This window comes from Puntigrus tetrazona, chromosome 5 (genome assembly GCF_018831695.1).
Source record: "Puntigrus tetrazona isolate hp1 chromosome 5, ASM1883169v1, whole genome shotgun sequence".
Taxonomy (NCBI): domain Eukaryota; kingdom Metazoa; phylum Chordata; class Actinopteri; order Cypriniformes; family Cyprinidae; genus Puntigrus; species Puntigrus tetrazona.
Genome location: NC_056703.1, coordinates 235,001 through 261,839, shown reverse-complemented (window position 1 = coordinate 261,839; position 26,839 = coordinate 235,001). Strand labels below are relative to the sequence as shown.

General features: G+C 37.0%; 2 protein-coding genes across 3 annotated transcripts in view; one reads left to right on the top strand and one right to left on the bottom strand.

Moving 5' to 3' along the window:
* Positions 1-168: 168 nt before the first annotated feature.
* rictora (RPTOR independent companion of MTOR, complex 2 a) lies at positions 169-21,889 on the top strand. Its single transcript, XM_043240630.1, is given in 41 exon segments — positions 169-296; positions 432-479; positions 1,355-1,452; positions 3,417-3,481; positions 3,633-3,764; positions 4,699-4,762; positions 4,860-4,986; positions 5,596-5,765; positions 5,928-5,995; positions 6,142-6,209; positions 6,305-6,387; positions 6,988-7,075; positions 7,182-7,272; positions 7,354-7,420; positions 7,507-7,587; positions 8,462-8,562; positions 8,687-8,852; positions 9,184-9,285; positions 10,458-10,504; positions 10,609-10,696; positions 10,698-10,745; positions 10,834-11,033; positions 11,502-11,628; positions 12,034-12,043; positions 12,046-12,197; positions 12,322-12,398; positions 12,837-12,915; positions 13,350-13,459; positions 13,572-13,659; positions 13,735-13,827; positions 13,935-14,041; positions 14,827-14,957; positions 14,960-15,058; positions 15,466-16,486; positions 18,147-18,324; positions 18,700-18,784; positions 19,393-19,599; positions 19,776-19,931; positions 20,609-20,732; positions 20,804-20,942; positions 21,818-21,889. Coding segments are annotated over 41 exon segments (5,127 nt in total). The 5' UTR covers positions 169-226.
* Positions 21,890-24,495: 2,606 nt separating this feature from the next.
* The window catches only part of osmr (oncostatin M receptor), a 13,336-nt gene continuing 10,992 nt past the window's right edge, over positions 24,496-26,839 (bottom strand). For both annotated transcript variants that reach the window (XM_043240835.1, XM_043240836.1), the window contains 3 exons: positions 26,584-26,665; positions 26,423-26,498; positions 24,496-25,674 (listed from right to left, as the gene is read on the bottom strand). In XM_043240835.1, the coding sequence (XP_043096770.1) occupies positions 25,369-25,674; positions 26,423-26,498; positions 26,584-26,665 (464 nt within the window). In that variant the 3' untranslated portion in view covers positions 24,496-25,368. The remainder of the gene's footprint in view (positions 25,675-26,422; positions 26,499-26,583; positions 26,666-26,839) is intronic.

Sequence of the window (26,839 nt, the reverse complement as noted above, 5' to 3'; positions counted from 1 at the left end):
ATCATCTTTGTTACTGTTCACAAATGTGTTTTTATTGCAAGAATAAAGATTACAAAACAAACAGATCAGAACAATACGTATATATAAAGTATATTTCATTAATTTTTTTAAATTAATATATCATGAAAAATGACTAAAGAAATTACTGTTCACGAATTAAATCAAACCAGAGGGGGAGCGTCTGCGCTCAAACATCGCGAGAGGTTACGAGAGTTCCGGTGTTGTGATGATGAACGTCCCTGCCAACATGGCGGTCAGCATCCGCGGCCGTCCGACCCGGAGTGTACGGATGAGAGGCAAGTTAACGGCGCACACACCCCCGTTATCACGCGCAGCTGGCGCTGTTTATAACCCTCTGCTTGTGTAGCATCCGCTGAAGCTCGGATACAGCCTCACGGTGTCTTTATTGCGTGTTATTTTGTGTTTGACAGGTCGGAATGACAGCGGGGAGGAGAATGTACCGCTGGATCTTACGCGGGGTAAGTCACCATAGAGATCATAAGAAACAAATTCATAATGCTGCTCGTTAATAATAACAAATAAATGATCGAATTCCCTTTCACGCAAAGCAAATGTCATTCCTCGTCTGCTCTATCAGGCCTGCAGACAGGAGACTGGGTCTGAATGAGATGTTGACTGTCTCAGAACCTAATGGGTCGACCGCATTATTTTCGCCTGTGATGCCTCTGATAAGCTGTCTAGCTAGGCATCTCGCTGGGATTTGAGACCGGGGTGTTGTTTTGATCTGTATTGCAAAGCCACATCAGTTTGTTTTGTCCAGCAAACGTCTGCATGTCAGCAGAATAGCTGCAGTGCATTCAGTTCGGTTAGGTTGTATCAGTAAACAATGGCTTAAAGCGTCTTGATGCCTTCATATATTTGCATGCTACCTATCTATGTTTTAAGGTTTCAGACTTTGATGTATCTAAGCTGGTGGGTGTTAGATGCAGAAGTTTTGACAAGCCTGATCCTGACGAATCTGACTGTGCCAGTGTGCTTGACGTCTCTCTTGAGAAATGTACTAAATAAAGACTAGAGTAGAGAAAAGTTCAATTGCAGTTGCTGAATTTAGATCATAATATCGCATATCTGCGAAAATCACTCACACAGAAGATCCCGAGAGTTTTAGTTGGGTTCTGCCAGGGGGAAAGCGATGCTTCATAGTGGATATGAAGATGCATTTTGTTATGTGATATTGACTCAAAAGAGATTTTAAAATATAATAATTAAAAAAAAATAATACACATTCCCTGTCCTGGATGCTGAATAGCCTACTTGATATATTAGCAGTAACTGATTATTAAGCTCTTCATGATTTTTAGGGATTTATATTTATGTTTTTTGCCCTCCACAGAACCCTCTGATAACATGCGTGAGATCCTTCAGAACATCGCCAAATCTCACGGGGTTTCCAACATGAGGAAGCTTGGCCACCTGAACAACTTTGTTAAGGTAGTGCAACTTCCATTTATGCTGGTTATTGTTCAGAAGCTGGTCTTTACTTTATTTTTAACGCTGATTTTAGGGAGAATGTATTAAAATGGAGCCGAATACTACATTCTCATTGATCACTGAAAGCATAGTCAAATTTGCACATATGATCTGCATTGCATGAACACATTTTATTTGGGGAAAAAAAAGTTAACTCATAGATATTACCATACTTCCCCACTTTATTCATATTGGTACTTTAAGGCGATGTTGTGTGAAGATGTTGTTTAAATGTGCATTTTCCTTTACAAGAAAACTGAACATTTAAGAAAAGCCAGATCAGAACTGTTGTTTCTTTTCTATGACATTACAGTTAAAGGTTTTTCTAGACTAGACACTGATAATATAGTCAACATTAAAAAAATGTTACGAAATAATTTGTGAACAACTTCAGAATATAGACAAAACGGTAAAGTTCAGCGGGACTGGAGGTTTCTGGCTCATTTTGAGAAAAGAGTCTGTGAAGATTTTAGTTATTTCGGTGTGTAACTTATACCTATAATCTGGAAACTAGATATCCATAAACTATAATAGCATTGAGGCTTGGTAGTTGAATATATAGTACATCCAGCTTTCCCTGCATACATACAGTATACTGCTTACGTAAGCATAAAGTATTATAAAGCGTTACATAAATAGTTGCAAAATGTGCCTATATTGCCTCTCCCAGCACTAATCTGCTAAATGCAACTTTAAGACTTGAAGATGTTAAGATATTATAAACATTAACATAAGAAGTGTTTGGTGAAAAGTGCTAAATGAATTAATTAAGTTTTACTTGCCAAAGAGGGGTATATATTTTTTTAATAATGCAATGTTCTGTGAGCAAGTCTGTAATATAGTAAACAGCAGTGTGTGTGTGTGTGTGTGTGTGTGTGTGTGTGTGTGTGTGTGTGTGTGTGTGTGTGTGTGTGTGTGTTGTCGGGTTGTTTATCTTAGTGGCCGCCTCCTCTCACTTTCAGTTTCTTTCTGAGAGACTTTCTTTCTGTGAGAGAGTTTCATCTTAGTGGGACTGAGGTTAAACTCAAGACTGTTGGTGCAGAAGTGTGTGTGCAGGTTTTGTGTGAGTGTGTGTGTGTTTAAGTAGGATTTTCTCAGATTTGGAGAATAATAACTCAAGTGGTGTGTACGCTTGAATGCTGTGTGTGGCCTTTTAAGGATGCTGAGATAGAGGAGATCTAATCCTCGGCGAGGGTCACATGACCCCTTCTGACTGCCTGAGCTCTGACATCATCATAAACACATACATATGCATGCTTAGCCTGCCAAGGTCATTGCGCTCCACAGTAACACAGACACAAACATGTTTAGGAGACTAAATTTACACCGTAAGGTCAGCTTAGTGCGATTGTTCATGTGTTTGTCTCACTTTTTTTATTTATGGGCTTTCGAAACAGCTTTGTGAGAATTTAAAAAATGAATTTGTCAACTTAAGAATATATAATTAGAAATGCACGGATCCTGTCCAGCAACAATTCAGCCTTTGTTTACATATTCAAAACTAGTAGTTCTAGTGGGATGACAATGCTTAATTAATGTTAATGAAACTACTATCAAAGTTTCTCTTTTAGTTTTTATATAATATTCAAAGGTTTGGGGTTGTTAAGATTTTTTTTTATGCGTCTGAAAGAAGTCTCTTTACTCACAGGAGCTATATTATTTCAGTAAAAGAGTAATATTGTGTAATAACTGTTTTGTTTGTGAATGTATTTTAAAATGTCATTTGTGATGTGTGTCTTCAGTGTCACGTGATCTTACAAAAATCATTCTAATATGCTGATTTGATGCACAAAAAGCTGTATGACACAGTTGTGCTGCTTGAGTTTTGAATTCTTGTGATCACGATTCACGCATTAACCATGAACTAATGAACTACGTGGCTGCAAACATATTTGTGATGAGTATCTCTTGGCTTTCTCTCTTAGCTCCTGAACAGTGTAAATAACTGTGAAGAGAAATTAGGATTTACATACGAGGAAATCATCATTTGGTACGTAGAACCTTCTCTTAGGGTTCCACAACCTAGTGAGCTAATTGCTGACTACATACACTACACGCTGCTTTCTGAGATGGCATAACAAACATAATGAAACCTCCCAGGAGACCGGTTTGTGTGTAATATTCTCTCTCTGTTGTTTTAGTCTGCGCGTGGCCTTGCTGAATGAGGTGAAAGAGGTACGGGCTGCGGGTTTGAGAGCGCTAAGGTATCTGATCCGTGACAGCAGCGTCCTTCAGACAGTTCTTCAGCTGCAGGTGGATTACCTGATCTCCAGGTGAGTTCACGGGCCTGTTTTGTGTCCTTCCTCTCTGTTTTCCATTAAGATTTAAAACAACTTAATATTTAGGAAAAATATAGATTTGACCATCCCTTACTGACGCTATCAGAGAAAAACTGCAAACGAATCGAGCTGAATGAAGGTTACTGTTGTCTTCTATAGAGCTGCTTTATAGCCAAATCAAATTAATTTCGTAATCGAGAAACTGTGTGACATGCATACTGTTAATGACCACAATTAAATCAACACTGAACTGACTTGAGCTGAAGGAAGAGCTGCTTATAGAATAATTAAACTTGTTTCATTGCACTGAATAAGGACACTGTTGTTGAGTTGATGCAGATAATAGGAGATTTACTGATAAATTCCTCTATGTGCAATGAGATAGTCGTTTAATTTTGCACGATGGGAAAGCATAACTTGACTATTCCCGTTGCATTTATGTGTATTTCGTCTGCTCACACTGATGTTCAAGTCATTTATTATCCATGATCATTATTATATTTAGTGGCTTCTCCTACATTTCTTAGTGACATTTAGTGCCAGGAAGATTTTGTTCTCTTTATAGAGTCATGGGATTCAAACAGTGCTTTATTTGCTAAAGTTTCATGCAGCATTCCAATCTGTGCATAAATTAAACGCACAACTTTGGATGAAAACATAGCTATTGACTGTGTTATTTTCCTGTTTATTACTAGAAAGCTGCACTGTTAAAGAGACTTAATTCACAAAACATGGATGCAGTATTGTTTTTTGTCAAATATCAGCATATTTTAAGATTTGTGAAATAATTTGCTTGTCTTCAGTGTAAAACTAAAATGTGAAAATATTATTTCTGTAATCGGTAAACACTGGGGTGCTCTGCTGTGTGAGGTTTTTGGTCAGAAAGCCTCAGATGGGAAGTTTCCTGCATGTGTTGTTTTGTGTTCAGGTGTATTGACATTCAGCAGAGCAATGAGGTGGAGAGAACTCAAGCCCTCAGACTTGTCAGAAAGGTACAGCATCTAACGGCACTCTTGCGCTCAGTATAACCCGTGTATGACATTTGTGTCAAGTGAATTTCAATCTCAATCTGTTACGTTCCCCGTTCAGATGATAACAGTGAACGCACAGCTCTTTCCCAGCTCTTTAACGAACTCGCTGATCGCGGTGGGGAACGACGGGCTGCAAGAGAGAGATCGCATGGTTCGAGCCTGCATCGCCATCATTTGTGAACTCGGTTAGTAGTGTCACATTTGTCAAGACAAGCATCACTGTTATTATTGCTTTTTAGTTAAGGTTAGTTTTAAACTTTGGCATGTATCATGTCTCAAATCATTCTGCTTAGTGAACGAACAGGTGAAAAGTATTTTATTGATTAAAGATTATTAATGTTAATTGTATTACAGAATGATATAGGAGTGATGTGTAGTCTAGGCAGTGTTTTGTCAAATTTTGGAATTGTATACATTTATTTTTAACTATATGTATATGTTTGTGTATGTGTGTGTGTATATATATATATATATATATATATATATATATATATATATATATATATATATATATATATATATATATATATATGTATATATATATATATATATATATATATATATATATGTATATATGTATATATGTATATATATATATGTATATATATATATATGTATATATGTATATATGTATATATATATGTATATTATATGTGTGTACTCAAATGTATATGATCATACTATATAGGTTTATATTTATAAGGATGCTGAGTCCTATAATATTTCAAACTATATAGCTATATATTTCTATTGCATATATTTGTTTGATATGGTTGTGTTTTCTCGTAACGTAGCACTGAAGAACCCCGAGATTGTGGCCCAGCGGGGAGGTTTGAGCACCATCCTGAAGAACGTCATTGACTGTCAGCTGAGCCGCATCAACGAGGCCCTGATCACCACCATACTGCACCTGCTCAATCACCCACACACACGCCAGTACATACGTGCTGATGTTGAACTGGAGGTACGTGTGCATGCAGTAGTGCATAACTTTATTGTGGCGCAGGTTTAATCTGGCTTGCATCATTCCCCATTATAAAATAAAAATGTATTTAAATAAAAACTGTCTGACATTAGTAAGTGAAAGATAAAAAATATGTTTAATAATGTGTTGGTTTTTTTTCAGCAAATTCTTGCACCTTACACAGATTTTCACTACAGACACAGCCCTGACACAGCAGAGGCACAAATCAAGTACGTTTATATATTATGCACACACACATGCATATATTTATGATTTTGTTCATGTTTCTGTACCATTACCTTATTTACCTGTAATGCATTGTAATCATGTGCATTTCTGATAGTAATTTTTTTGTATGAATAATTGTGTTCCATAGGGAGGACAGAGAAGCTCGTTTTTTAGCCAGTAAAATGGCTATCATTGCAGCCTTCCGCTCGTGGTCAGGTATTAAATCTGCCTCATCTTCATCAAAAGAGTAAAAAAGAGAAATGCTTTACACTTCTGGTCTGATCTCTCTCTCTTCTGCTGTTCTCCTGTAGGTATTATTAACCTGTGTAAATCAGGGAACTCAGGAGTCCAGTCTTTGATAGGCCTGCTTTGTATACCAAACATGGAAGTCAGGGTGAGTTTAAAGCTATATATATATATATATATATATATATATATATATATATATATATATATATATATATATATATATATATATATATATATATATATATTTACATTTTTTTTGTTATTGTTAAATTAAATATGTTTTCAACATTGATAATAATAACAAATGTTTATTGAGCATCAAATTACCGTATTAGAATAATATCTGTAGGATTATGTGGCATTGAAGAAGTAATGATGCTAAAAATCTACTTTGCATCACAGAAATAAATTATATTTTAAAATATATTATAATTTATAATTAATATTATATTTTACATGGTAGTAATATTTCACAATATTACTGTTTTTACTGTATTTATGATCAAATATATGCAGCCTTGGTGAGCAGAAGAGACTTGTTATACAACTAAATTAACAAAGAATCATACATGGGCATAAAGCCCATTATTAAACTACATAGATTTTAACAAAAACATTATAAAGTGAATAAAATGTTATTTGAGCGGTACATTTTAAAAATGTTGAAGCATTATTTGCCACTGATTCACTCAAATAAATCGGTTTATTCAAAGCTGGATCTATCCATTCATATTTGTGTCTGCAGAAAGCCTTATTAGAGGTCATGTATGAGATCTTCAGGTTGCCTGTTCCTATAGTGACAGGAGATTTTGAGGAAGCCCTGCACAGCGTGGGTAAGAAGCGCCTCAGAGACTGCTGTAGAGGAGTATCTGTCAATTCTGTTTTGCATGTGCCTTCTGTCTGGGACATGCGTTTCATGCTGATGTTTGTGCCTTTTAGACCCCAGCAAGTTTCAGGACAGCTGGAGACTATCTGATGGGTTTGTAGCTGCAGAAGCCAAAGTCATATTGCCTCACAGAGCACGATCCAGGTCAGACGCTGTGCCTTGTTTCAATGCTGGAACATACTTGGTTAAACATTGCATTCATGTTCTTGTGCTGTCCGTTACTAGACCAGACCTCATGGACAACTACCTGGCACTACTGCTGTCTGCCTTTATCAATAGTGGACTGCTGGAGGTATGTAATCACATGGTCATTTGACACATGCTTGATTTTCTTTACCTTTAACGGAAGGGTTTTGTAATGATGTTTTATGTGCTCAGGGTCTGGTGGAGGTAGTGACCAGCAGTGATGGACAGATATCAGTGAGGGCCACTATACTGCTTGGAGAACTTCTGCACATGGTATTACATTACTTCAAAACTATAAACAGGGCCCAAAATGACCTTTTTTACACATTAATGTTCTTAATGGGGCTTTGAACCTGATATTTCTAATTTGACAGTATAGTGTGCACTTTAAAAAAAAAAAAATTCCAGGAATTTTTGGAAACACTACAGCAATCAGGTTTAAAACTTCTTTTTTTTTTTTACTTTAATTTATGTAATTTATTTTCCTTATGCCTGCAGTGCGTTAACAAAAATTAAATGAAAAATATAAAAATTATTTTCAGTACTTGACAGTTAAAAATAGAGATGTTAAATTATTTTAAATGTAAATAAAAATATAAGTTACAAATGCTAAAGAATTAAAATCGTAAAACTGAAATAAAAATAAAGCTAAATATACATAAAAAAACAAATCTAATCAAAGTATATACATTTTGGAAAAGCATAGAACAGAATTACTAAAACTGAAATTCTATTAAAAATAGAAAAGCTCATTCAAAATTAGTGATAAATGCTATCTTGAAATGCATTTTAAGAAAATACTAAAGTTTATGGAAAAAAGCATTTACATTTTTCTTTTATTTATTTATTTTTAACTTTTAAACAAAAAAAATCAACTTTACATCATAAAACGACAAATAAATATAAATTGTAAATAAATGTAGACACATTGAGATATTGAAAATAATAAAACTTTTTTTAGATCAATATTTACATCCAAATTAAACAACAAAACAAAATGTGTCTGGTAATGCACCATAGTCACTGATCTGTTAATTAGTAAGCCAAATTTCAGGCATACATTTGGACCGCTTATAAGTTTTCCCTTCTCCCTTTATTTTCGGACCTAAAATGTCACATTTGTTCACGCAATGGTTCTCTCTTCCAGGCCAATACGATTCTTCCTCACTCTCACAGTCATCACCTGCACTGTCTGCCCACGTTAATCAACATGGCTGCTTCCTTTGACATCTCTCAGGAGAAACGGCTGTGAGTGTAACAATGTGAACACTCACACACACACACACAAACACACACACACAGAAAATAGTTTGTAAGCATGTGTCAAACTATCAGGCGGCTCATTTTTGCATATGGATCTTGTGCTTTCCAGGCGTGCCAGTGCAGCCGTGAACCACCTGAAGCGTTTCCACGAAAAGAAACGACGTGGCCCCAAACCTTATAGTCTTTACCTGGATCACATTCTGCGCAGGACGTCCAACTCCACTCACAAGAGAGAGCAGCACCAGCGTCCACAGAAGGACATCTACATTATGAAGGTACTCTCACTATATCATATTGTGCCTGAGGTGAATCTCAAAACACCTGTCAGGTACTTGTCTGAAAAGTAAAAGCAGAGATTTTGTAAATGCAAAATCTAATTTAGGATGTTTTTTCCTGCACTCAACTTTGATTACTGTAATGTAAGAAAATATGATATTTAAATTGTGAAGTACTTATTAATCATATTTGCATTTGTTGTTCTTCCTTGGATTTGTATGGATTTTGGGAAGATATGTGACCTGGATATGCTTCTACTAAATTCACACATTGTTTATATAGATTCATGTTATAAAATATGATACAGCAGAAGTTGTTTGTGTGGTATAGGACACTGAAGAGGCGCTGATGATGAACTTGAGGGACAGTCAGATCCTCAACCACAAACATAACCTGGACTGGAACTGGATTCTGATCATCACTATACTGAAGGTAAACGAGGAACGGGCCCAACTCACTCATCATGCTGTGTTTGGATACTAGCATTAAGCTTACTTCATACTCTACAATATTGTCTCGTGCCTACGATTTTTAAAAAATTGTATGTAAAAAAAAAAAAAAAAAAAAAAAAAGCCAAGGTAAATAAGTCATAATTAGCACTTCAAGTTCAATGCAATATAATAAAATGCATTATTATTATTATTATTATTACATGCATTTAGCAATCAAATTAAACAGTGAGTCACGAATGTGATTTGTATATTTCATGCATACAGAAAATTCCCATACTGCGTACAGTATTTCATGATTGCACTTAGTATGTTACGGTTCTTTTACAAACAGAGCAATAGACCCTTTTAGAGCCGACGTCACAATTATATCACATTGCCAGCTGGAGGTGGCCACTGATTGGGTGACACAAGGAGCTTAAAATATCATCTTCTTGTGATGTTAGCTGCCTGAATCTTTGTAAGTTAGTAGAGGCTTCAATTTGAATTTTCAATGCATACCTGATGCCACTGCCAGACAAAAAACCAACAACAGCTGTGATAAAATGAGATAAAACGTGTACACTAGACAGCTCACGCTTCCGCTTCTTATCAGAAAAGATTAAATAAAGTATTATCTTTTGTTATTATAGTCACGTCTAACAATTTTTTATATGCATCTCACAATGTTCACTAACAAAAAAGGGTCTATAGAGTGACTTTTAAAAGCCTGAATGTATGCATTAAATAAAATATTGAACCAAATAGCATTTATTTAACGAAGGAAAGGTAACACATACACAATTTTAAGCAAAAACATTTTAACAAAAATAGTAAGATTTTTTGCTTTGTTTTGTTTACAAAGTAATTCGAAGTGATGGTAGATTAATTTATAATGTTGCAAAAGATTTGTTTCAAATAAACGGTAACTTGCTGCTTATCAAAGTATCCAGAAAGAAAGTGAATCAATATTTCCAGAAAAATTTTTAGCAGCCCAACAGTTTTTAATATCGAAAATAATAAATGTCTCTTGAGCAACAAATGAGCACATTAGAAAGATTTCGAAAGGATAACGTGACTCCATATAGTAATGATGCTGAAAAAATAAATGCATAAGAGACCTCTTAAAGGAGCTTTACAAAATTTTTTTTCACTGTATTGTTTTTTTCTTTCTAGTGGCCAAATGTGAACCTCAGAAACAACAAAGATGAGCAGATGCACAAGTGAGACCGGCTTGTGGTGACCTATCATGAACATCAGGTGTTACATTTTCTTGAAGCACTTACCACAAACTACGTCTCTACTTTGTGTGTTTGTTTGGTTGTAGGTTTGTAAGGAGGTTGCTGTATTTCTATAAGCCCAGCAGTAAGCTGTACTCGGCTCTGGAGCTGGATCACGCCAAAGCCAGACAGCTGTGATGTAGCGGGCTGCCAGTTCAACCAGTTCCTCTTGGATTCAGAGGACGTGAGAAATGAAAACTTCTGAGCCTTTCTTAAATTACACCATAAGAGACAGCGGTTTAACCTGGTTAACGTTCTTCCAATTGTTGCAGGACGGTCAGGTGTATTTAGAAGAGCTTGTGAAGGATATCGTTCAGTGGCTCACATCCTCTTCTGGGCTTAAATCTGAACGCAGTCTCCATAGCAATGGCCTCCTCAGCACCCTCAGTCAGCACTACTTCCTGTTTCTGGGTACTCTGTCTGCACAACCATCCGGAGTCAAAATGCTGGAGAAATGTGGCGTTTTTCAGTGGTGAGAACACACTATTTATAGAAACCTTATTATTTTAGATATATGAAAGAATTGGGATAACAACACATTCATGATACATTTTTCTATGTTCAGACAAAAAACATTCCTTACAAAAATGTAGTGTTCCAGCAAAACCTGAAATGAAGTGAAAATGTGACTCTATTTGCATACTGTGATGACAAATTCTGCAGATATTGTTATTGTAAATTAAGAGAAGGAATTTTTTGTTTAGTTTTTTGGAAAGTTATAAGACGGATGACAGTTGTAATGGAAAAATGTACTTTTGTGTATGTATTTATGTTTATTATCCCTATAAAATTTTACCCAACTGTGATGACTTCCCAGAATCTGGAACTGTGAAAAGGATTGATAAACTACACAAAATGCAAATAAGGGGGCCATTTAATACTATGGTACCGTAGTAGCAGTTTGATTAAACTGTGTTTGGTTTTGATTTGTTTTGTGCAGTCTCTTGAGCTTGTGCTCAATGAAAAACCAGGATCACCTGCTAAAACTAACGGTCTCCACTCTGGACTACAGCAGAGATGGACTCGCTCGAGTCATTCTGTCCAAGATCCTCACAGCAGCCACTGATGTAAGATCATGTTAATGGCATTTCTGTTGTCGGAGCATGGTTGTTTGAGTCTAAAATCATTTTCTTCATACAAAAAATCTACTAAAAGTAAGAAAAAATTTAAACTGAAATCAAATACAAATGGGTAATATAAAAATGATTAAGAATGTTTACCAAAAACCATATAGCAGTATCTCTGTAAACTTAAATAACGCTTGTAGTAATATGCAGTGCTGTTAATGCATGTTAAGTTATGTTTTAAGCTGCAGTTATATGCATTTTATTAATGTTCAGTAATAAAACAAGCAATGTTGTGTGGTAAATAAATAATACCCATCCTATAAGATTTTTGTGAAACCTCTTTGAGTGTTTTTTCCACTGTATATTTTAACTTTCTAACGTCTCTCCCTGATTGTCTGGTTTCAGAACTGCCGCCTATCGCCACCAAACACCTGCGTGTGCTGCTGCTCGCGAACGTTGAGTTCTTCAGTAATTGGGGGATGGAGTTGCTAGTCACGCAGCTGCATGACCACAACAAAACCGTCTCTATGGAGGCGCTGGACATCCTGGATGAAGCCTGTGAAGAAAAGGTAATAAGCATCACCACTAGAGGAAGTCAATGATTCAGTGCAGATCGTGTTCATGTAGTTTCAGCTATGAATATATGTGAAAATATGAAATTGTCTAATTGTTGTCATCTGACGAACTGTTCAGGCCAACTTGCACGCTCTGATCCACATGAAACCTGCTCTGTCTCACCTGGGAGAGAAAGGCCTTCTGCTGCTGCTGAGGTAAAACAGGTCTTGGTTTTCAGTTTAACTGTAGCGTTTTTAGCTAGTTTGAAGAACGGGGGATTGTAAGGGAACAGCAGTGGGTTTGTGAGCCATTAAATCAAATCGTAATGTTTAAAAATCAAACAATCAAAATCAAACACAACATAAGAGATGTGTATTTATATAGTTTTTGCCTCTTCACAAATTATTAACCAACACCGAAGAGGTTCAGCTGAAAAATATATATCTGGCCAACATTGAAACTAATAGTGAAGTGAAATAATTTAATAATAATTTGAAATAAGTTATTGAAGAAGCTCATAGACAGTAATAAATCTGTTAGTCGTATATAATTGCAAAATTTTAATTGGTCATAAGTGGTTGTACTCCTCATTTGTAAGTAATTTGCTAAAAGAATAAACATAATGTGGTAAAAGTCTCTGCTTTTCTCTGTAGGTTCCTGTCCATCCCAAAAGGCTTCTCTTACCTCAATGAAAGAGGCTACGTCAGCAAACAGCTGGATAAATGGCAGAAGGTGAAAGCATAAATCCACTAACAGTGTTGCTAGTTATGATGGAGGATTCCCAGCCCAAAAGCTCACAAAACCCTGCAAAATTACATTGCCACATTACAATTTTGCTCTATAATTTCAGCTGGAACTAGGAAGTATTTCGTAAAGTTTATATTAAAGTAGGTACAGAACTTTGCACAGTTAAAAAAAAAGTGGTCAGTGTGCAATGTGCGTGTTTATAACAATGTGAAGACTGAGTGGATGCTGTATATGCACACCTGGGTTCGTCTATATTATTTATGTTTGAAAACCGCCCAAGCCGATATTTACACGCACAATCAAGACCCACCCAATCTGGCAACACTGTCCACTGACTTTCTCTCAGCCTGTGGTTTTACGCCCGTGTCTCTGTTTGTTCCTCTGAATGCAGATGTACTGAGGCGTGTGTGTTTTTGCAGGAGTACAATCTAAAGTATGTGGACATGATTGAGGAGCAGTTAAATGAAGCTCTCACAACATACCGCAAACCTGTTGACGGAGACAACTACGTCCGCCGCAGCAACCAAAGGTCTTAGCACTCCTTATCCTGTGAAGGACTTCTAAATGAAGCTAAATTAACACTACTATAAATATATGTATACACAGGATGTATGCTTTTAATCAAAGACTTTACCTTGCAGGTTACAGAGGCCAAATGTGTTTCTCCCTGTGCATTTATATGGGCAGTTGGTCCATGATAAAACCGGCTGCCTTCTGCTGGAAACTCAGGTACCCAGTTACACTCACGCTATATAACATTGTTTGATTTTGTCCACTTACGTGTTATTTGTGTGCGTTTGTTAGGGTGTTATCCCGGATCTCAGCTATACAGTCCGATCTCCAGTATTGGATCATTTTGAGGGCATTAAACAGCTGAAAGCAGCGCTGTGGGCTCTGGTCAGAGATGTTTTTTCATCCTTCAATATCTCTGGTGTCACAGCATGCAAGTTTACACTTTTAAAATTTGCAATACAAATTACAATTACAAATTTACAATATTTCAGGGAAACATTGGCAGCTCAAACTGGGGCCTGAACCTTCTACAAGAGGAGAATGTGATTCCAGATATTATTGCTCTGGCTCAGCACTGTGAAGTTCTGTCCATACGTGGGTAAGTCTGCCTAATATAGGAACATATTTGGTTGTTTACAACATTTTAATGCCCATGGACAACGTCTGTGGGAACATGCCAGCAAGAGGACTAAATATTTTCCACAGAAATGTTAACCTTTAAAAGCTCTTGGTGCATATAGAAGATCTGCAAAGTTGACTAAAGTCTCAAGACCAAGCAGCATCTAAATGTTTACCTAAAGAGAGAAGGCAGAGCTTTCAAAGCTTTCTGGCTGTAGTGCTGTGTGTCATTGTGAAAGTGAAACTACTTTGTGTTTCCAAAAGAATCAGCGGTTAAGTTGTATTTACAAGACCGTTCTAGAACAGTTCTACACAAATAGCATGTTCAGCGCATTTCCTGAAGACATGCTTGTTAGAGAAACAATATGTGGAAAAATAAATTTTACTTGAACCACACAAACACGCCAAATAACCAAAATAATGTCCTTTTTAGCAGCATCATATGACCCCCTTTAAGAAATATTTCAGTTTTGAATCAAATAAATGCAGGCTTGGTGAGGACAGGGGACAACATTTTTAAAAACTTCTACCAACCTAAAACAACTCCTGAAACATCTTCATCTGAAATGGATTATTTAGAAATTTTAATTCAAACGCCAACTTTTTTTTTTGCCCTGTCCACAGCGCTTTCACCACATTTTACAACTATCTAATTAAACCCTTCTTTTTGTTTTGACGCTCTCGCTAAAATAATATTAGAGTAGATGGCATTGAAATAAATTGCATCATATATCCAGTAAGTAACAAGCGGTGCTGTCTGTGCAGTACGTGTGTGTATGTTCTGGGGGTGATCAGCCGCACTCGGCAGGGCAGCGATGTGCTGAAGGCTTTGGGATGGGACTCTGTTGTTCGGCACAGCCGCAGGCAGCAGTGGCCCGTTGTCCCTGATGAAGTGGACGCCCGCTGCCCAGTGAACTGTCATCTGTGCCCAGCACGCTCAGCCTCAACTCAGAGTCCACCAGCTCACGCCACAACAGCGAGAGTGAAAGTCAGCCCAGTGAGTCACTGCACATGCAACATATCAATATCAAAATATTTTTTTCTTCTGTTTTCCCTTTGTTTGCAAGTAAAATATCTACATATCCTTGAACTAGATCGATTTACTGTTAGGGCAGTTGCGTAACTGTTTTAGACAATCTGTCACCAATTACACTTCTATTTTTTTATTTTTATATTTTGTCATTTTGCACCGCCTCTATCAAATGCCTCTCAAGATTAATTCTCTAACTTTTGATTTCTTGAAGTAAATTTACTATGTTAAAAGGTTTAAAATGTTTTACATTTACATTATACATTTATAAGATGCTTTTATTCAAAGCAGCTTACACAAGAAAACAAAAGCAATTTTATAATGTACTTTAAACATATATATGTGTTACATCCATTGTAATATTTCTTATCTAGGTTTGTTTTTCATGGACGATGATCGTGAGGGTTTGGACATGTACGAGGACTCTTCTCTCGGTTTACACACGAAAACCTCAAAGGACAGAAGCCCCTTCACCATCCTGACTTCTTCACATCTCCGAACCCGATTTCTGAACTCCCTGTCTCTCCCCAGTAAGAAGGGACGGGGCCCCAGTGACACTAAAGGCACAACAAACGCAGGAAAATCTCCAGAGGAGCTCCGGCTCATGCGGCGCAACCGGACCATAACTGAGCCCTCAAACTACTCTCCAGGCCACTCGGGGCAGAGCGAGGTCTTTTATAATGGCAGTCGCATGCCTCGCAGCCCAACGGTCAGCCTTGAAACTTCGTTTGTGGGTATTAAAGCACTAGCAGAGCCGTACGGCACAGAGGGATGCTCGGATTTGGAAAGCAGAGGTCATCACAAGGCCGTGACACCGGGTGAGAGCCAGAGGGAGAGGAGCAGCAGGGAGCGTTTGACCTGCGACGGTGCGTCTGTGCTGCCCGGCGGGGGCACGTTTAAGAGCCGCAGTCATAGCTTCAACACGGACACCACCACCAGTGGCATCAGCTCCATGAGCTCCTCCCCTTCCCGAGAGCCCGCCTCCTCCATCGCCATGGATACGGACTGCGCCAGCCTCAACACGGTGGTCAGCGCTAAAACTGTGAAAATGCAACACTCGCTCAGTCCTCAGTCCAACCACAACCACATCCTGTTGTCCAAGTCTAATTCCACCTCTCTGGTTCCTCCCGGGTCGGCTCACACGCTGCCGCGTAGGGCACAGTCGCTGAAGTCGCCCTCCGTGGCCACCATCAAGAGCCTGGTGGACTGCAGCTACATCTACACGAGCCCACGTGACGCCCTGGGTTACGCCACGCTAAAGCGCCTGCAGCAGCAGAGGATCCACCCGTCCCTGTCACACAGCGAAGCGCTGGCGTCTCCCGCTAAAGACGTGCTGTTTACAGACACCATCACCATGAAAACACGCAGCCTCGACTCCCGGCTCACGCCACGCAGGTACTCAACATTTACTTCTACTTTTTTTTTTTTTTTTTTCACTTCACTTAATGATAAAAATTCTGCCATTATTCCCCCTCATGCCGTTCCAAACTCCTACCTGTAGACAGCAAGGATCCTAACACAATCAAAGCTCAGAAATGTAGCAAGGGTTAAAATAATACATGTGACACCAGGGCTTCAAATTTTCTCATTTGAACTCATTTGAAGTTTTTCATCTGTTTTATTGTATTTCCTCTTTATTTTACTTGAGACCATTTTTAGTACTTTTAGTTAAAAACATGCACCACCAGTGGGGCTTCAACTGTAATTTTAAGAAGGAGAATACTTATTGTGTGCAAAAAGAAAACTTTAGGAACTTCTCTGAAAGAGACATCACCTGGAGGGGAGCATATGTTGCATTAAAACGTTCTCCTGCTGTTATCCCTCCTTCCCTCCCTCCTCTCTTGGTGTCTCTCTCTCTCTTGGTCTCTCTCTCTCTCTCTCTCTCTCTCTCTCTCTCTCTCTCTCTCTCTCTCTCTCTCTCTCTCTCTCTCTCTCTCTCTCTCTCTCTCTCTCTCTCTATATATATATATATATATATATATATATATATATATATATATATATATATATATAGATAGATAAATATATATATATATATATATATATATATATATATATATATATATATATATATATATATATATATATAGATAGATAGATAGATAGATATATAGATATATTTAGTATAGAGATATAGATGTGTATATACATTATTTAATATTATAGTATTATTGCAAAAAAATGCTTTACTGTAATAATAATTTTGAGGGCAAATGTATAGATATTTTAATGAAAAGATTTGTCATGACAATGCAATGGTCCAAAAGTGTGAATGAGGTTAATTTTTTTTAATTATAATTAAATTACAGTATAATTAAAAAGAATTCAAGATACCAGCATTTAGTTTTTTCATATTTTCAAATACATTATTTTATATTTTTGTGTTGTTTGTTTGGGTTGCAATAGGACTTTTTAACACCTCTTTTTTGACTTCTATATGAAAGTGCAATTGAAGTTTTTGCTGGTTCTCAGGTATTCTGGGAAAAGGTATTCTGGGGTGTTCAGCTCCCACCGCAGAGTGCCCAGAACTCTTGTGCCATGGTGGGTAGAGAGAGTAGGATCCCCTCATTAGCTTGGACCCACTGTAGAGTTTCTATTTTAGAAATACTATAGAGTACAAGGCAACATCCTTGTCCCCAAGCGTCATTTTCCTCCGAATAGTTTCCCCATTTTTTCACTCATTCATTCACGTTTGATGATGTGTGAGTGACTAGACACTAATGCACCTCTAAGACTCTGTTAGATGCCTGTGGAAAACCTCAAGCTCTGTTGAAGTAGTGCTGATCTACTGCTGGGAATCCAGTTCCACCTTGAAATAAAGTCTTTGGCTGCCTCCCAAATCAAACGCTTTTAGATAGTCTAGTTGTAGTTATTGGATGCATCGTATTAGATGTCTTATGCATACAATGATAAAATCCACAGTTTATTAGTAGTCCTGTTTTACTGTTTCCTTCATGCTATGATTTGGTAAGCGCTAGTGTAATGCATACTCTTATGCTGAAGGATTAAAGCTAATGTTCTGTAGTGGGTGTGCTTGTGTTCGCTCTCCTCTCAGGTTTTTGAAAGCTCTGAGTTTTGCGTCTCTGGATAAGGAGGACTTGTTGAGTCCGATCAATCACTCCACACTGCAGCGATCCTTTTCCCTGCGCTCCATGGTCTCCAGCGCCACCTTCGGCTGCAGTGAGGACTATATTGGCCTGGCACTGCCCCTGGACATCAACCACATGTTTCAGGTATGTTTTGTTTGTCTTCACCCTGTGAACGTTTAGTAATGCGTCAGTAGAGTGCATAGAGGCTCCTGCGAATGTGACTCCATCTTTGTGTTTGTTCATTTGAAGGTATAGACATTTTTTTTAGTTATTTGTTTTGTCTCTCTTATTGTGTGACTTATTTAGGAGAAGCAAACGCGTAGTAATTCTCGATTAGGCTTTCTTGTTTGTTATTTTTACATGTTAGATGATAAGAATAGAGCATTGTTTTAGTGACCAAAAATACAGATGTCCAAAAAAAGTGTTGTTTTGTTTGTAAAAAAAAAAAATGGGGAAATTATGGTGTTGATTAAAAAGTGTAATTATTTGCTTGCATTTAAAGTGTTACTTTATTTTTAGATTCGAGAAACATCATATTTCCAGAAGAGAACAAGCCCCCCTGCTGGAGAAAAATCATCCAAGTTTCTTTTTGGAGAATCTGATGGTATGACTGCTATTACTATATTTCTGTATTTTCTGTATATGTATCCTACTATATTTCTGTATTTGTTAGTAGTAGTAGGAGTAGGAGTAGTAGCAGTAGCAGTAGTAGGAATAATAATATTTTTGTTTTTAATCATTAATTTGAAATTCAGCACCATTCTAATGTTTGTGGTTTGTAAGATTTAATTCGTTTTTGATGATGTTTCTTCCTTCATCTAATTTTATCAAAAATACAGTAATATTAGTAATTAAAATAAACATTATTACAATTTTAAGGAACTGTTTTCCGTTTAAATATAATTCAAATATAATTTATGTATTTGATGTTAAACGGAATATTCAGCATCATTACACCAGTCTTCAGTTTCACATGATCCTTCAGAAATCATTATAATAAACCTATTTGCTGCTCTAGAATTTATAATATTATCAAAGACTTTGCGTAAACGGTGCTACATTTTTTTTTCAGGATTTTTTAATGAACAGGAAGTTCATACAGCATTCATTTGAAACATGACGTTACATGGGTTTGCTTTATCCATTTAATATGTCCTTCCTGAAGAAAAGTTATCAAATTATACCAAAATCTGTTTCTTGTGGGTTTCTTAGAAGCGTGTTGTGGTCCTCTACTGAAGTCGCAGATGAGTATAACGGAGCTGTTAAACAGCAGCCGCTCGGAGCAGCACCACCTGCTGGGAGCCGACGAGAGCACAGGCCTTCAGGAGCACACGGAGAAGAACTGCCTCTACTGCTGCGCCGTCACTGTCCTCGGCTCACACACACACACACACCTGAACAACACACACGCGCGCGCAGGTGAGCGAACACGCATAAACACCTTCTCATTTCAACTTGTATGAACATGCTGCTTTCTGAAAGGAATCACTGATTACGAGGGAGCAAATGGAGTAAATTGATCTTGTTGTAGGTTCAAAACCCAGATTTGGGTTAAAATGAGTAATTCGTTTCCGTTCGTTCCTCATACCCGGCAGATCTGTCTGATGGTTTCTCTCAGTGGCACAGCCAGCCTTCTCACAATCACCTGGAGGTGGTCGCCCAGTCCAAGTTCTCTGGGATCTCGGGCTGCAGCGACGCCGGCCGTCAGTCAGGGTCGGCCAGCAGCACTCCCAGCACAGAGCTCATACTGGGTGAGGATAGACCTGAGATTCCAGACAGCTTCTAACAAAACGTTTTTGGACATTTTTGAAAGTTTGTGTTTTACTGGGACATCTGGGAGCATCCAGGTGCACAATGATATGGAACATATGGATATTCAAATTTTAGTTTCAAATACAAATGTCCAAAATAATAAATATATAGTGTTTTGTTTATTTTTTTCATTCTATTTTTAATGAACTGAGTAAACATACAAAAAATAAATAAAAATAATAAATGAAAGTGAACATAATAAAATAATAATCTTTTTTTTTTTTTTTTTTTTTTTTTTTTTCCCATCTAGGTAACTGTTAAATTTTTTCCAGATACATTTTATTTTTTGTCCTGTAAGGTCAGGGATGTCACAGTCCTCATTATTTGGCATTTCACTCATCTATTTGCTAACAACTTGTAAAAAAATGGGATACATATTTTAGTAAAGCCATCTGTATTTTAGTAGACGTTTAACGTATAAAGTAAAAGTAAAGTCAACTTTACAAGTGAAGTTATAACCAAAATCAGCTACACTGTGGAGGGATTAACAGTAAACAAACTAAATAGTGTCAAAATGTAAATCTTTAGGAGATACGAGAAAATATAATTTTTTCAAAACAATGGAGGTCAGTAAGAGTCTATGATAGAAAAGCGAACATGTAATGTGTTGATGTAGGTGGAAAAGCCATATCTGAGGACGGACCGGCCTGCAGAGTTCTGTTGAGGAAAGAGGTTCTGCGACTCGTCATCAACCTCAGCTCTTCAGTCGGCACCAAAGGACATGAAACCGGACTTCTCACGTAAGAACAGCAGAGAAACACGTGTTCTGTGTTTGTTTTAGCTCTGCGTAACGCTCTTCTTCCCTCTGCAGGATAAAAGAGAAGTTTCCCTTCACGTTTGATGACATCTGCCTGTACTCTGAGGTCTCCTTCCTGCTGGCCAACTGCATGTTTTTCGTCTGGCTTCACGCCTTCATCCAAGAGCTCTTCCAGGACGTGCAGTTCATTCCGGTACGGCTTCTCTCCTGAAAGCCCCTAGAACAGATCTCCACCAAAATACTTCCTGAACCAAAGTACCCCGAGCTCTTATTGCTCAGAAAATGTATAGCGTGTAGCTTTAGTTTAGAGGAATATATATAAATATATAATGTATAGCTTTCAGTATATAGACTCTCAGGGCCCTACAGTATTTACAGATATAATATAATGTTAAGAAGCTAGGCATTTTATTAAGTAAATTAAAATTATTTAAATAAATAATAACAATACTTATAATTTTACATTATGAATAAATTAACAGTATTTTTTTATACTATTAGTATATTATTTTGATATTAGTATCAGTGACACTTGTTATTCTTCTAGATATAGATTTTTGTCATGTTCACTTCAGTTAAGATCATTCATTAAAAATACAAATTAAATATTTAAAATGCTTTTATTCAGCAAAGATGACTTTAAATCAATCAAAAGAAACATTAAAAATGTTCATATTCATTAAATTCTGGTGTTTATCTAATATTCGTCAAGGAATCATAAAATATATATATATATGAAGGTTTCCAAAAAATACTATGCAGTACAACAGTTTTCAATTTTAATAACAAAAACAAATAATTCATATTGCAATGATTTTCATAAGTGACACTGGAATAATGATGCTGATTCAGCTTTACATCACGGGAATAAATTATATATTTAAAAATATTAAAATCAAAACCAATTATTTGAAACTGTAATAATATTTAATATTATTTCTGTATTTTTGATCAAATAAACGCCACCTGAGTGAGTCTCGGTAGTCAAACTTTTTTTAAAGCAAATGTTGAATATAATGTTATACGTTGTAATACTGTGTCAGTGACGCTGATCTTTCCTGTCTCCAGTTGTACGTCGAAGCTGAAGCGGTTTTGAATAAACCTTCACAAGCTGTCCCGGCGGACACAGAGGAGTCTTGATACTTCCATCAGCTTCCTGAACACCTCACCGCCGTTATCCCATCCCCTCACCTCCCATCCTCCCATACAGCACAGAGAGAAACATGGAGGACGAGGAAGTCAGGCTGCGGCTGAAGGAGAGGAAGCAAACATTAACAGGAATACCCAAACAAGCCCCTGGACTTCAGAGGGCCTTTCTGAAGGGGAGCAGTTTACCAAAAAAACGTCTTCAGACTGTGAAGCTTCACACGTGTTCACAAAGAACCATCTGAACGAAATGCTGTTTACACTTTAAAGGCTCCAGACGCACGGATGAGATGGACGCTTTCCTGCTCTGGTGTTTGTACATATCCACCCCATCCCGATATTTCAAGCGATCACGCAAACACTACGAAGAATTCAGCGCGAATGATTCGCTCACTTAATTCAGGACTTCCAGAACTGAGAGAGCGGGCGAAACATTGATTACGTTTGTACTATTTATTAGTTTCTTTTCTTTTATGCGTGTGCGTTTGGATTTTTTTAGGACCTCCAGACAATCAAGAATTCAGTGTTTTGGGGAAAAAAAAAAAATGTAAGTTGCCGTATTTGAATCTTTGGCGTCACACATCCGTCATTGGCATATCGTCTCGGAAACACTCTCGCGGGGACGCAGGCGAACGCGTACGAGCACTGATACACACATACTCCATCGCGGGGCTAGTTCGACTCCTCACAGTCTGGATATTTTCGGGGGCCAATCTCAAGAAAGCTGCCCAGGTCATACTTCACTAGATTTCTCTTTACTGTAAAGCGAATACGCTTGATTACGTGAACGTTGTGTCGTAATGCAAAAGATCTTCATGGAGAAAGGAATTGAATCTTTTGTAATGCGGTTTTAGAGCGAAACGTGACCCAGACCTGTGAGATTTACATCGACAGACTCTTTCTCTGCTCACTCTACTCGGGTTAGATTGGACTCTGACCTACAGGGAGTTGAAGCGAAGAGAAACACATTCATGCATGGTATCGTTTTAACGACTTAATTAATAAAAGTGATCATCAAAGTCATATATACCCAGTACATAATACATTTGGTATGATGTTGATTACAACTGAAAATCACTTTGAGTCAGGAGGTTGAATAAAAAAAGCGTTATAATTAAGCACATTTCTATTAGAAATATTATCAAAAAAAATGTATAAAATTAAATCACATCATGTTTAGATTTTCTTTTTTTTTTGTACCTGATAGTGATTTAATAAAAAAATAATAATGCACTTTTTTTAATGCTAGTGTGAAAAAAACACTTGAGATAATTAGAATGGGATCTGACTACTTTAAAGAGCAAAATAGGTTTATTTTATAGTAATAATAGTCCTAAAAACGGGCTGGATGCTTTTTATTTTTTTCGTTTTATTTTTGATTCTGAAATGTTCGTGGCAATTTAAGCACATCTCGGTTTCAAATTCTCATAATTTGTAAAATAATAATACACATAATAGTAGTATTTGTTGTTCTGTTGATGCCGATTAAATAAAAAAAATTGTATGACGTTAATGAGTCATAGAAATACGGTTAGAAAAATGTCCTGACAATAATATCATTGTAAAATCAAACTCTAAAATGGGCTTGATTTCCTTAATTTAGAATATGTACTTCTTTCTCGTTTTGTCTGTTTGCATTCTGAAGTGTTCATGACGATTAAGAACATTTCTTTTTTTAACTACACATAATTGTACGTTGAAAAAAAACCCAAAATGTGTAGCAAATCGGGTAGCAAAATGTGCTTAATTATAATGAAAGTTACGTCTCAATGCAAAATAATAATAATAATGCTGTTCAATCTCCAAAATGATTTTCTCCTGTAATCGACGGCAATCGCCACTGCTCTTGTGGAGTATTTCTGCGATCAGCTGCCAAAGCACTGGTTTAGCAGGAGTTATCTTGACGTGTTGTCTATATATTGCTAGCGTATCCCTTCACATTGCGCCTAATCCCAGTGCGTTTCCTCAAACATGCACGAAGCTCCTGGCGTGTTAAAACACTGGTATTCAGATCTCCTCCCGATCGTAGTCTCGTAGTAAGCCATAGTTTTTGCATTGGTGTTCTCGACGTGTTCCTGATGTTCACACAAAGCACTGATCGAATCCGTCTTTCCTGTTCTCCCAAAACCATGTGTAGATTGCATGCTGAATTGACACGAACCCAGTTACTTATTTATTAACTGCAAGACCTTTTGTTAATGTGCGTCTCAGCGCTGCTGCTGCTGCTGCCTTCAACTGACTGCGATCCGATTGGCTGAAGAGAGTGCGCCAGCGGCTTTCGTCTGGGCTGTTGAGCTGGAACAAAGTGGCGTGAGACGGAAAAAAGAGATGGAAAAAAAAATAGTTCTATTTTTCCTAAAACATGAAATTGCGAGAGATGGTGTAATTTAAAGGACTTTTGTTTTGCCTGAGTTGTGGTTGCCCTTGTAAAGTGTGTACAGTGTGTTTTTGGGCACTTTCAGCCCTGGAAAAAAATCTTACAGTCTTATCAAAGGGATGTATAATTAAAGAGAAACATTCACGAGTGCATCTGTGTCGCCTGAGTGCATTCAGAAATTTGGTATGTTAACATCAGTATAAATGCATTAGGTATCACGAAGTAGCATTTATTTGCATTTTATTAATACTTTTAGTAAGCAAAAATGCATTACATTGATCGGAAGTGAAAGTAAAGACATTTTATGTTACAAAAGTGCTTTTCCTCAAAAATGACTGATTCCACAAAAATATGAAGCAGCATAGGAAATATATCTGGAGCTGCAAATCAGCATATTAGAGTGATTTCTGAAGGATCACGTGACACTAAAAATTCTGCAATAAAATATATTCTAAAATGCATTCAAATAGAAAACGGCTGTATGAAATGATCTCACTATTTTACTGTATTTTTGTTCAAATAAATGCAGCCTTGATGGCATAAGAGTACAATTTTGAACAACATTTTGAGTCAGTTTTGAACAAAACCATATCGTAAAATATTATATATACTGACTTAAAAATATGCAGCATTTGTGCACATTTAAAAAACATTTTTAAAAATCATTCCAGTTGGAAACCGATGATGTACATTTTTAATATTTCAATTTCTTAACTGTAAAACTGTTTGCTTTTAATTTGTGATGCATGCATCAAAGGGTTACCGATGAAGCTTAAGAAATTCAGAATGTAATGCAAGCGTGTTTCTCCCTCGAGAGAGAGAACACTTCGTACGTTTTTACCCAGAAAGGTCTAGCATAACATGCGAAACCAAGATAAAGTACCTGACAGATATTGCAAAATCTCAAGTATCAAATACTGCAGTTGCATTTCACAACACTTTTTAAAGCTATTTTGCAGAAGGAAGCGGGGCCCCTTACAACCACGCCGGTGACATCAGGAAGTCGTGATCTTGCGGATCATCTCTGATAAGATCATCAGCTCTGGCTTGCTTTCTTTGGTGCGTATAAAAGATCGCAGCACTGCATTTTCAGGAATTATGTGGCTACGGAAGTGACGTAGTCGCTCGAAAAGCCCGAGATTTCTGACTCCTGATTTGTGGCTTCTGTCTGCTGCTCATCTGAAGGTAGATCTGGCTGCACGGAGGAAACGTAAGTGAAGTTTGTGAGGTCTGTGGTAAGATGGCAGGATGGCTTCGTGACTTTAGGAGTGAGAAACGAACGACTCGGGTCCTCTGTAGATGTCAACCGTGTGTTCGCTGTCGGCATGGGTTGCACGTCTAAAATCTCCACGTCACACCATTCGCAGTCCTCTATCATCAGAGTACGGATCTTTTCACTCGCCTAAAAGAACGGAAATTCATCAAAAAAAAATTCTATTTAAAAAGGATAACATTTTATTTTAAGGTGGCTATGTTGCACATGTACTTAATATTATAATGGCAATAAATGATGCATAACTGCATGCAAGAAACCCTAAGCCAAGCCCTAATCCTATCTATAAACATGTAGTAAATCTGTATTGCACTGTAAAAAAAATTACATTTAATTCAATGCGTTACTTGCCATTTTGTAATTGTGACATTTACTGGCAATTTTAGGTTTGAAATTGTATCTACACCAAGTTTTTTCAGTTTGATACTTTAATAGTAAGCTTTTATTTAACATTAACTATCATGAAGGAACACTGAACTAATTCTACAATAAAGCTTTTACTAGCTTAATTTTAACTAACACTGACAAAGATAATTACATGTTTATTACAGTTAACTGCAACTGCAAATATAAAAGGGAAAAAAAAAGAATCGTGAATCAGGCAAAAAAATATTTTTTTATCATTTTTAAAGTTCGAGACTGCAGTTTTAACTTACGATGCAAAAAAATTCATAATATAACTAACAATAATAGTGATATAATATCTAAATAATAACTATAGTCATTAAAACGAAACTAATAAAAACAACAGAATTAAAAACTATCATATTCAAGCTTTAAAATTAAAAACATAAAATATCAAAAATCTTAATGCCTGGCCAACTAAGCCTGCCAAAAGAAATAGAAGCAATTCTGTTGTGTTACTGTAATGAATTACTTCATAAAGATTCTCATCCAGGTCCAGTGCTTTTATATGCAGAAAGCCGAACGACTCTTTTGGAAATCCTCTTGTCCTGGAAACGGTTGGAGAAAGACGTCAGTGTGGGAGAAGTACGGTCCATCACATTTACAGCACATACAGCATCTCAGCAGACTTACAGGTTCCTGTACGACCACAGACAAACACAACAACAGACCAACACCAGGAGAGGAACCAGAACCTTCACCGTCAGCAGGTAATCTGAGGAGAGAATCTTGATATTCACTGGGAATCATTTCTATTCAGCCGTTCACACTCAAATACTGCATGAATGTTTTCAACTCTTCTAAAGCCCAAAAAATAACATGTTTGTAGAGTGTTATGTTTAGCTACGTAGCTGTTTCTCTAAAAACATAATGCTATAGACAGTAAGCT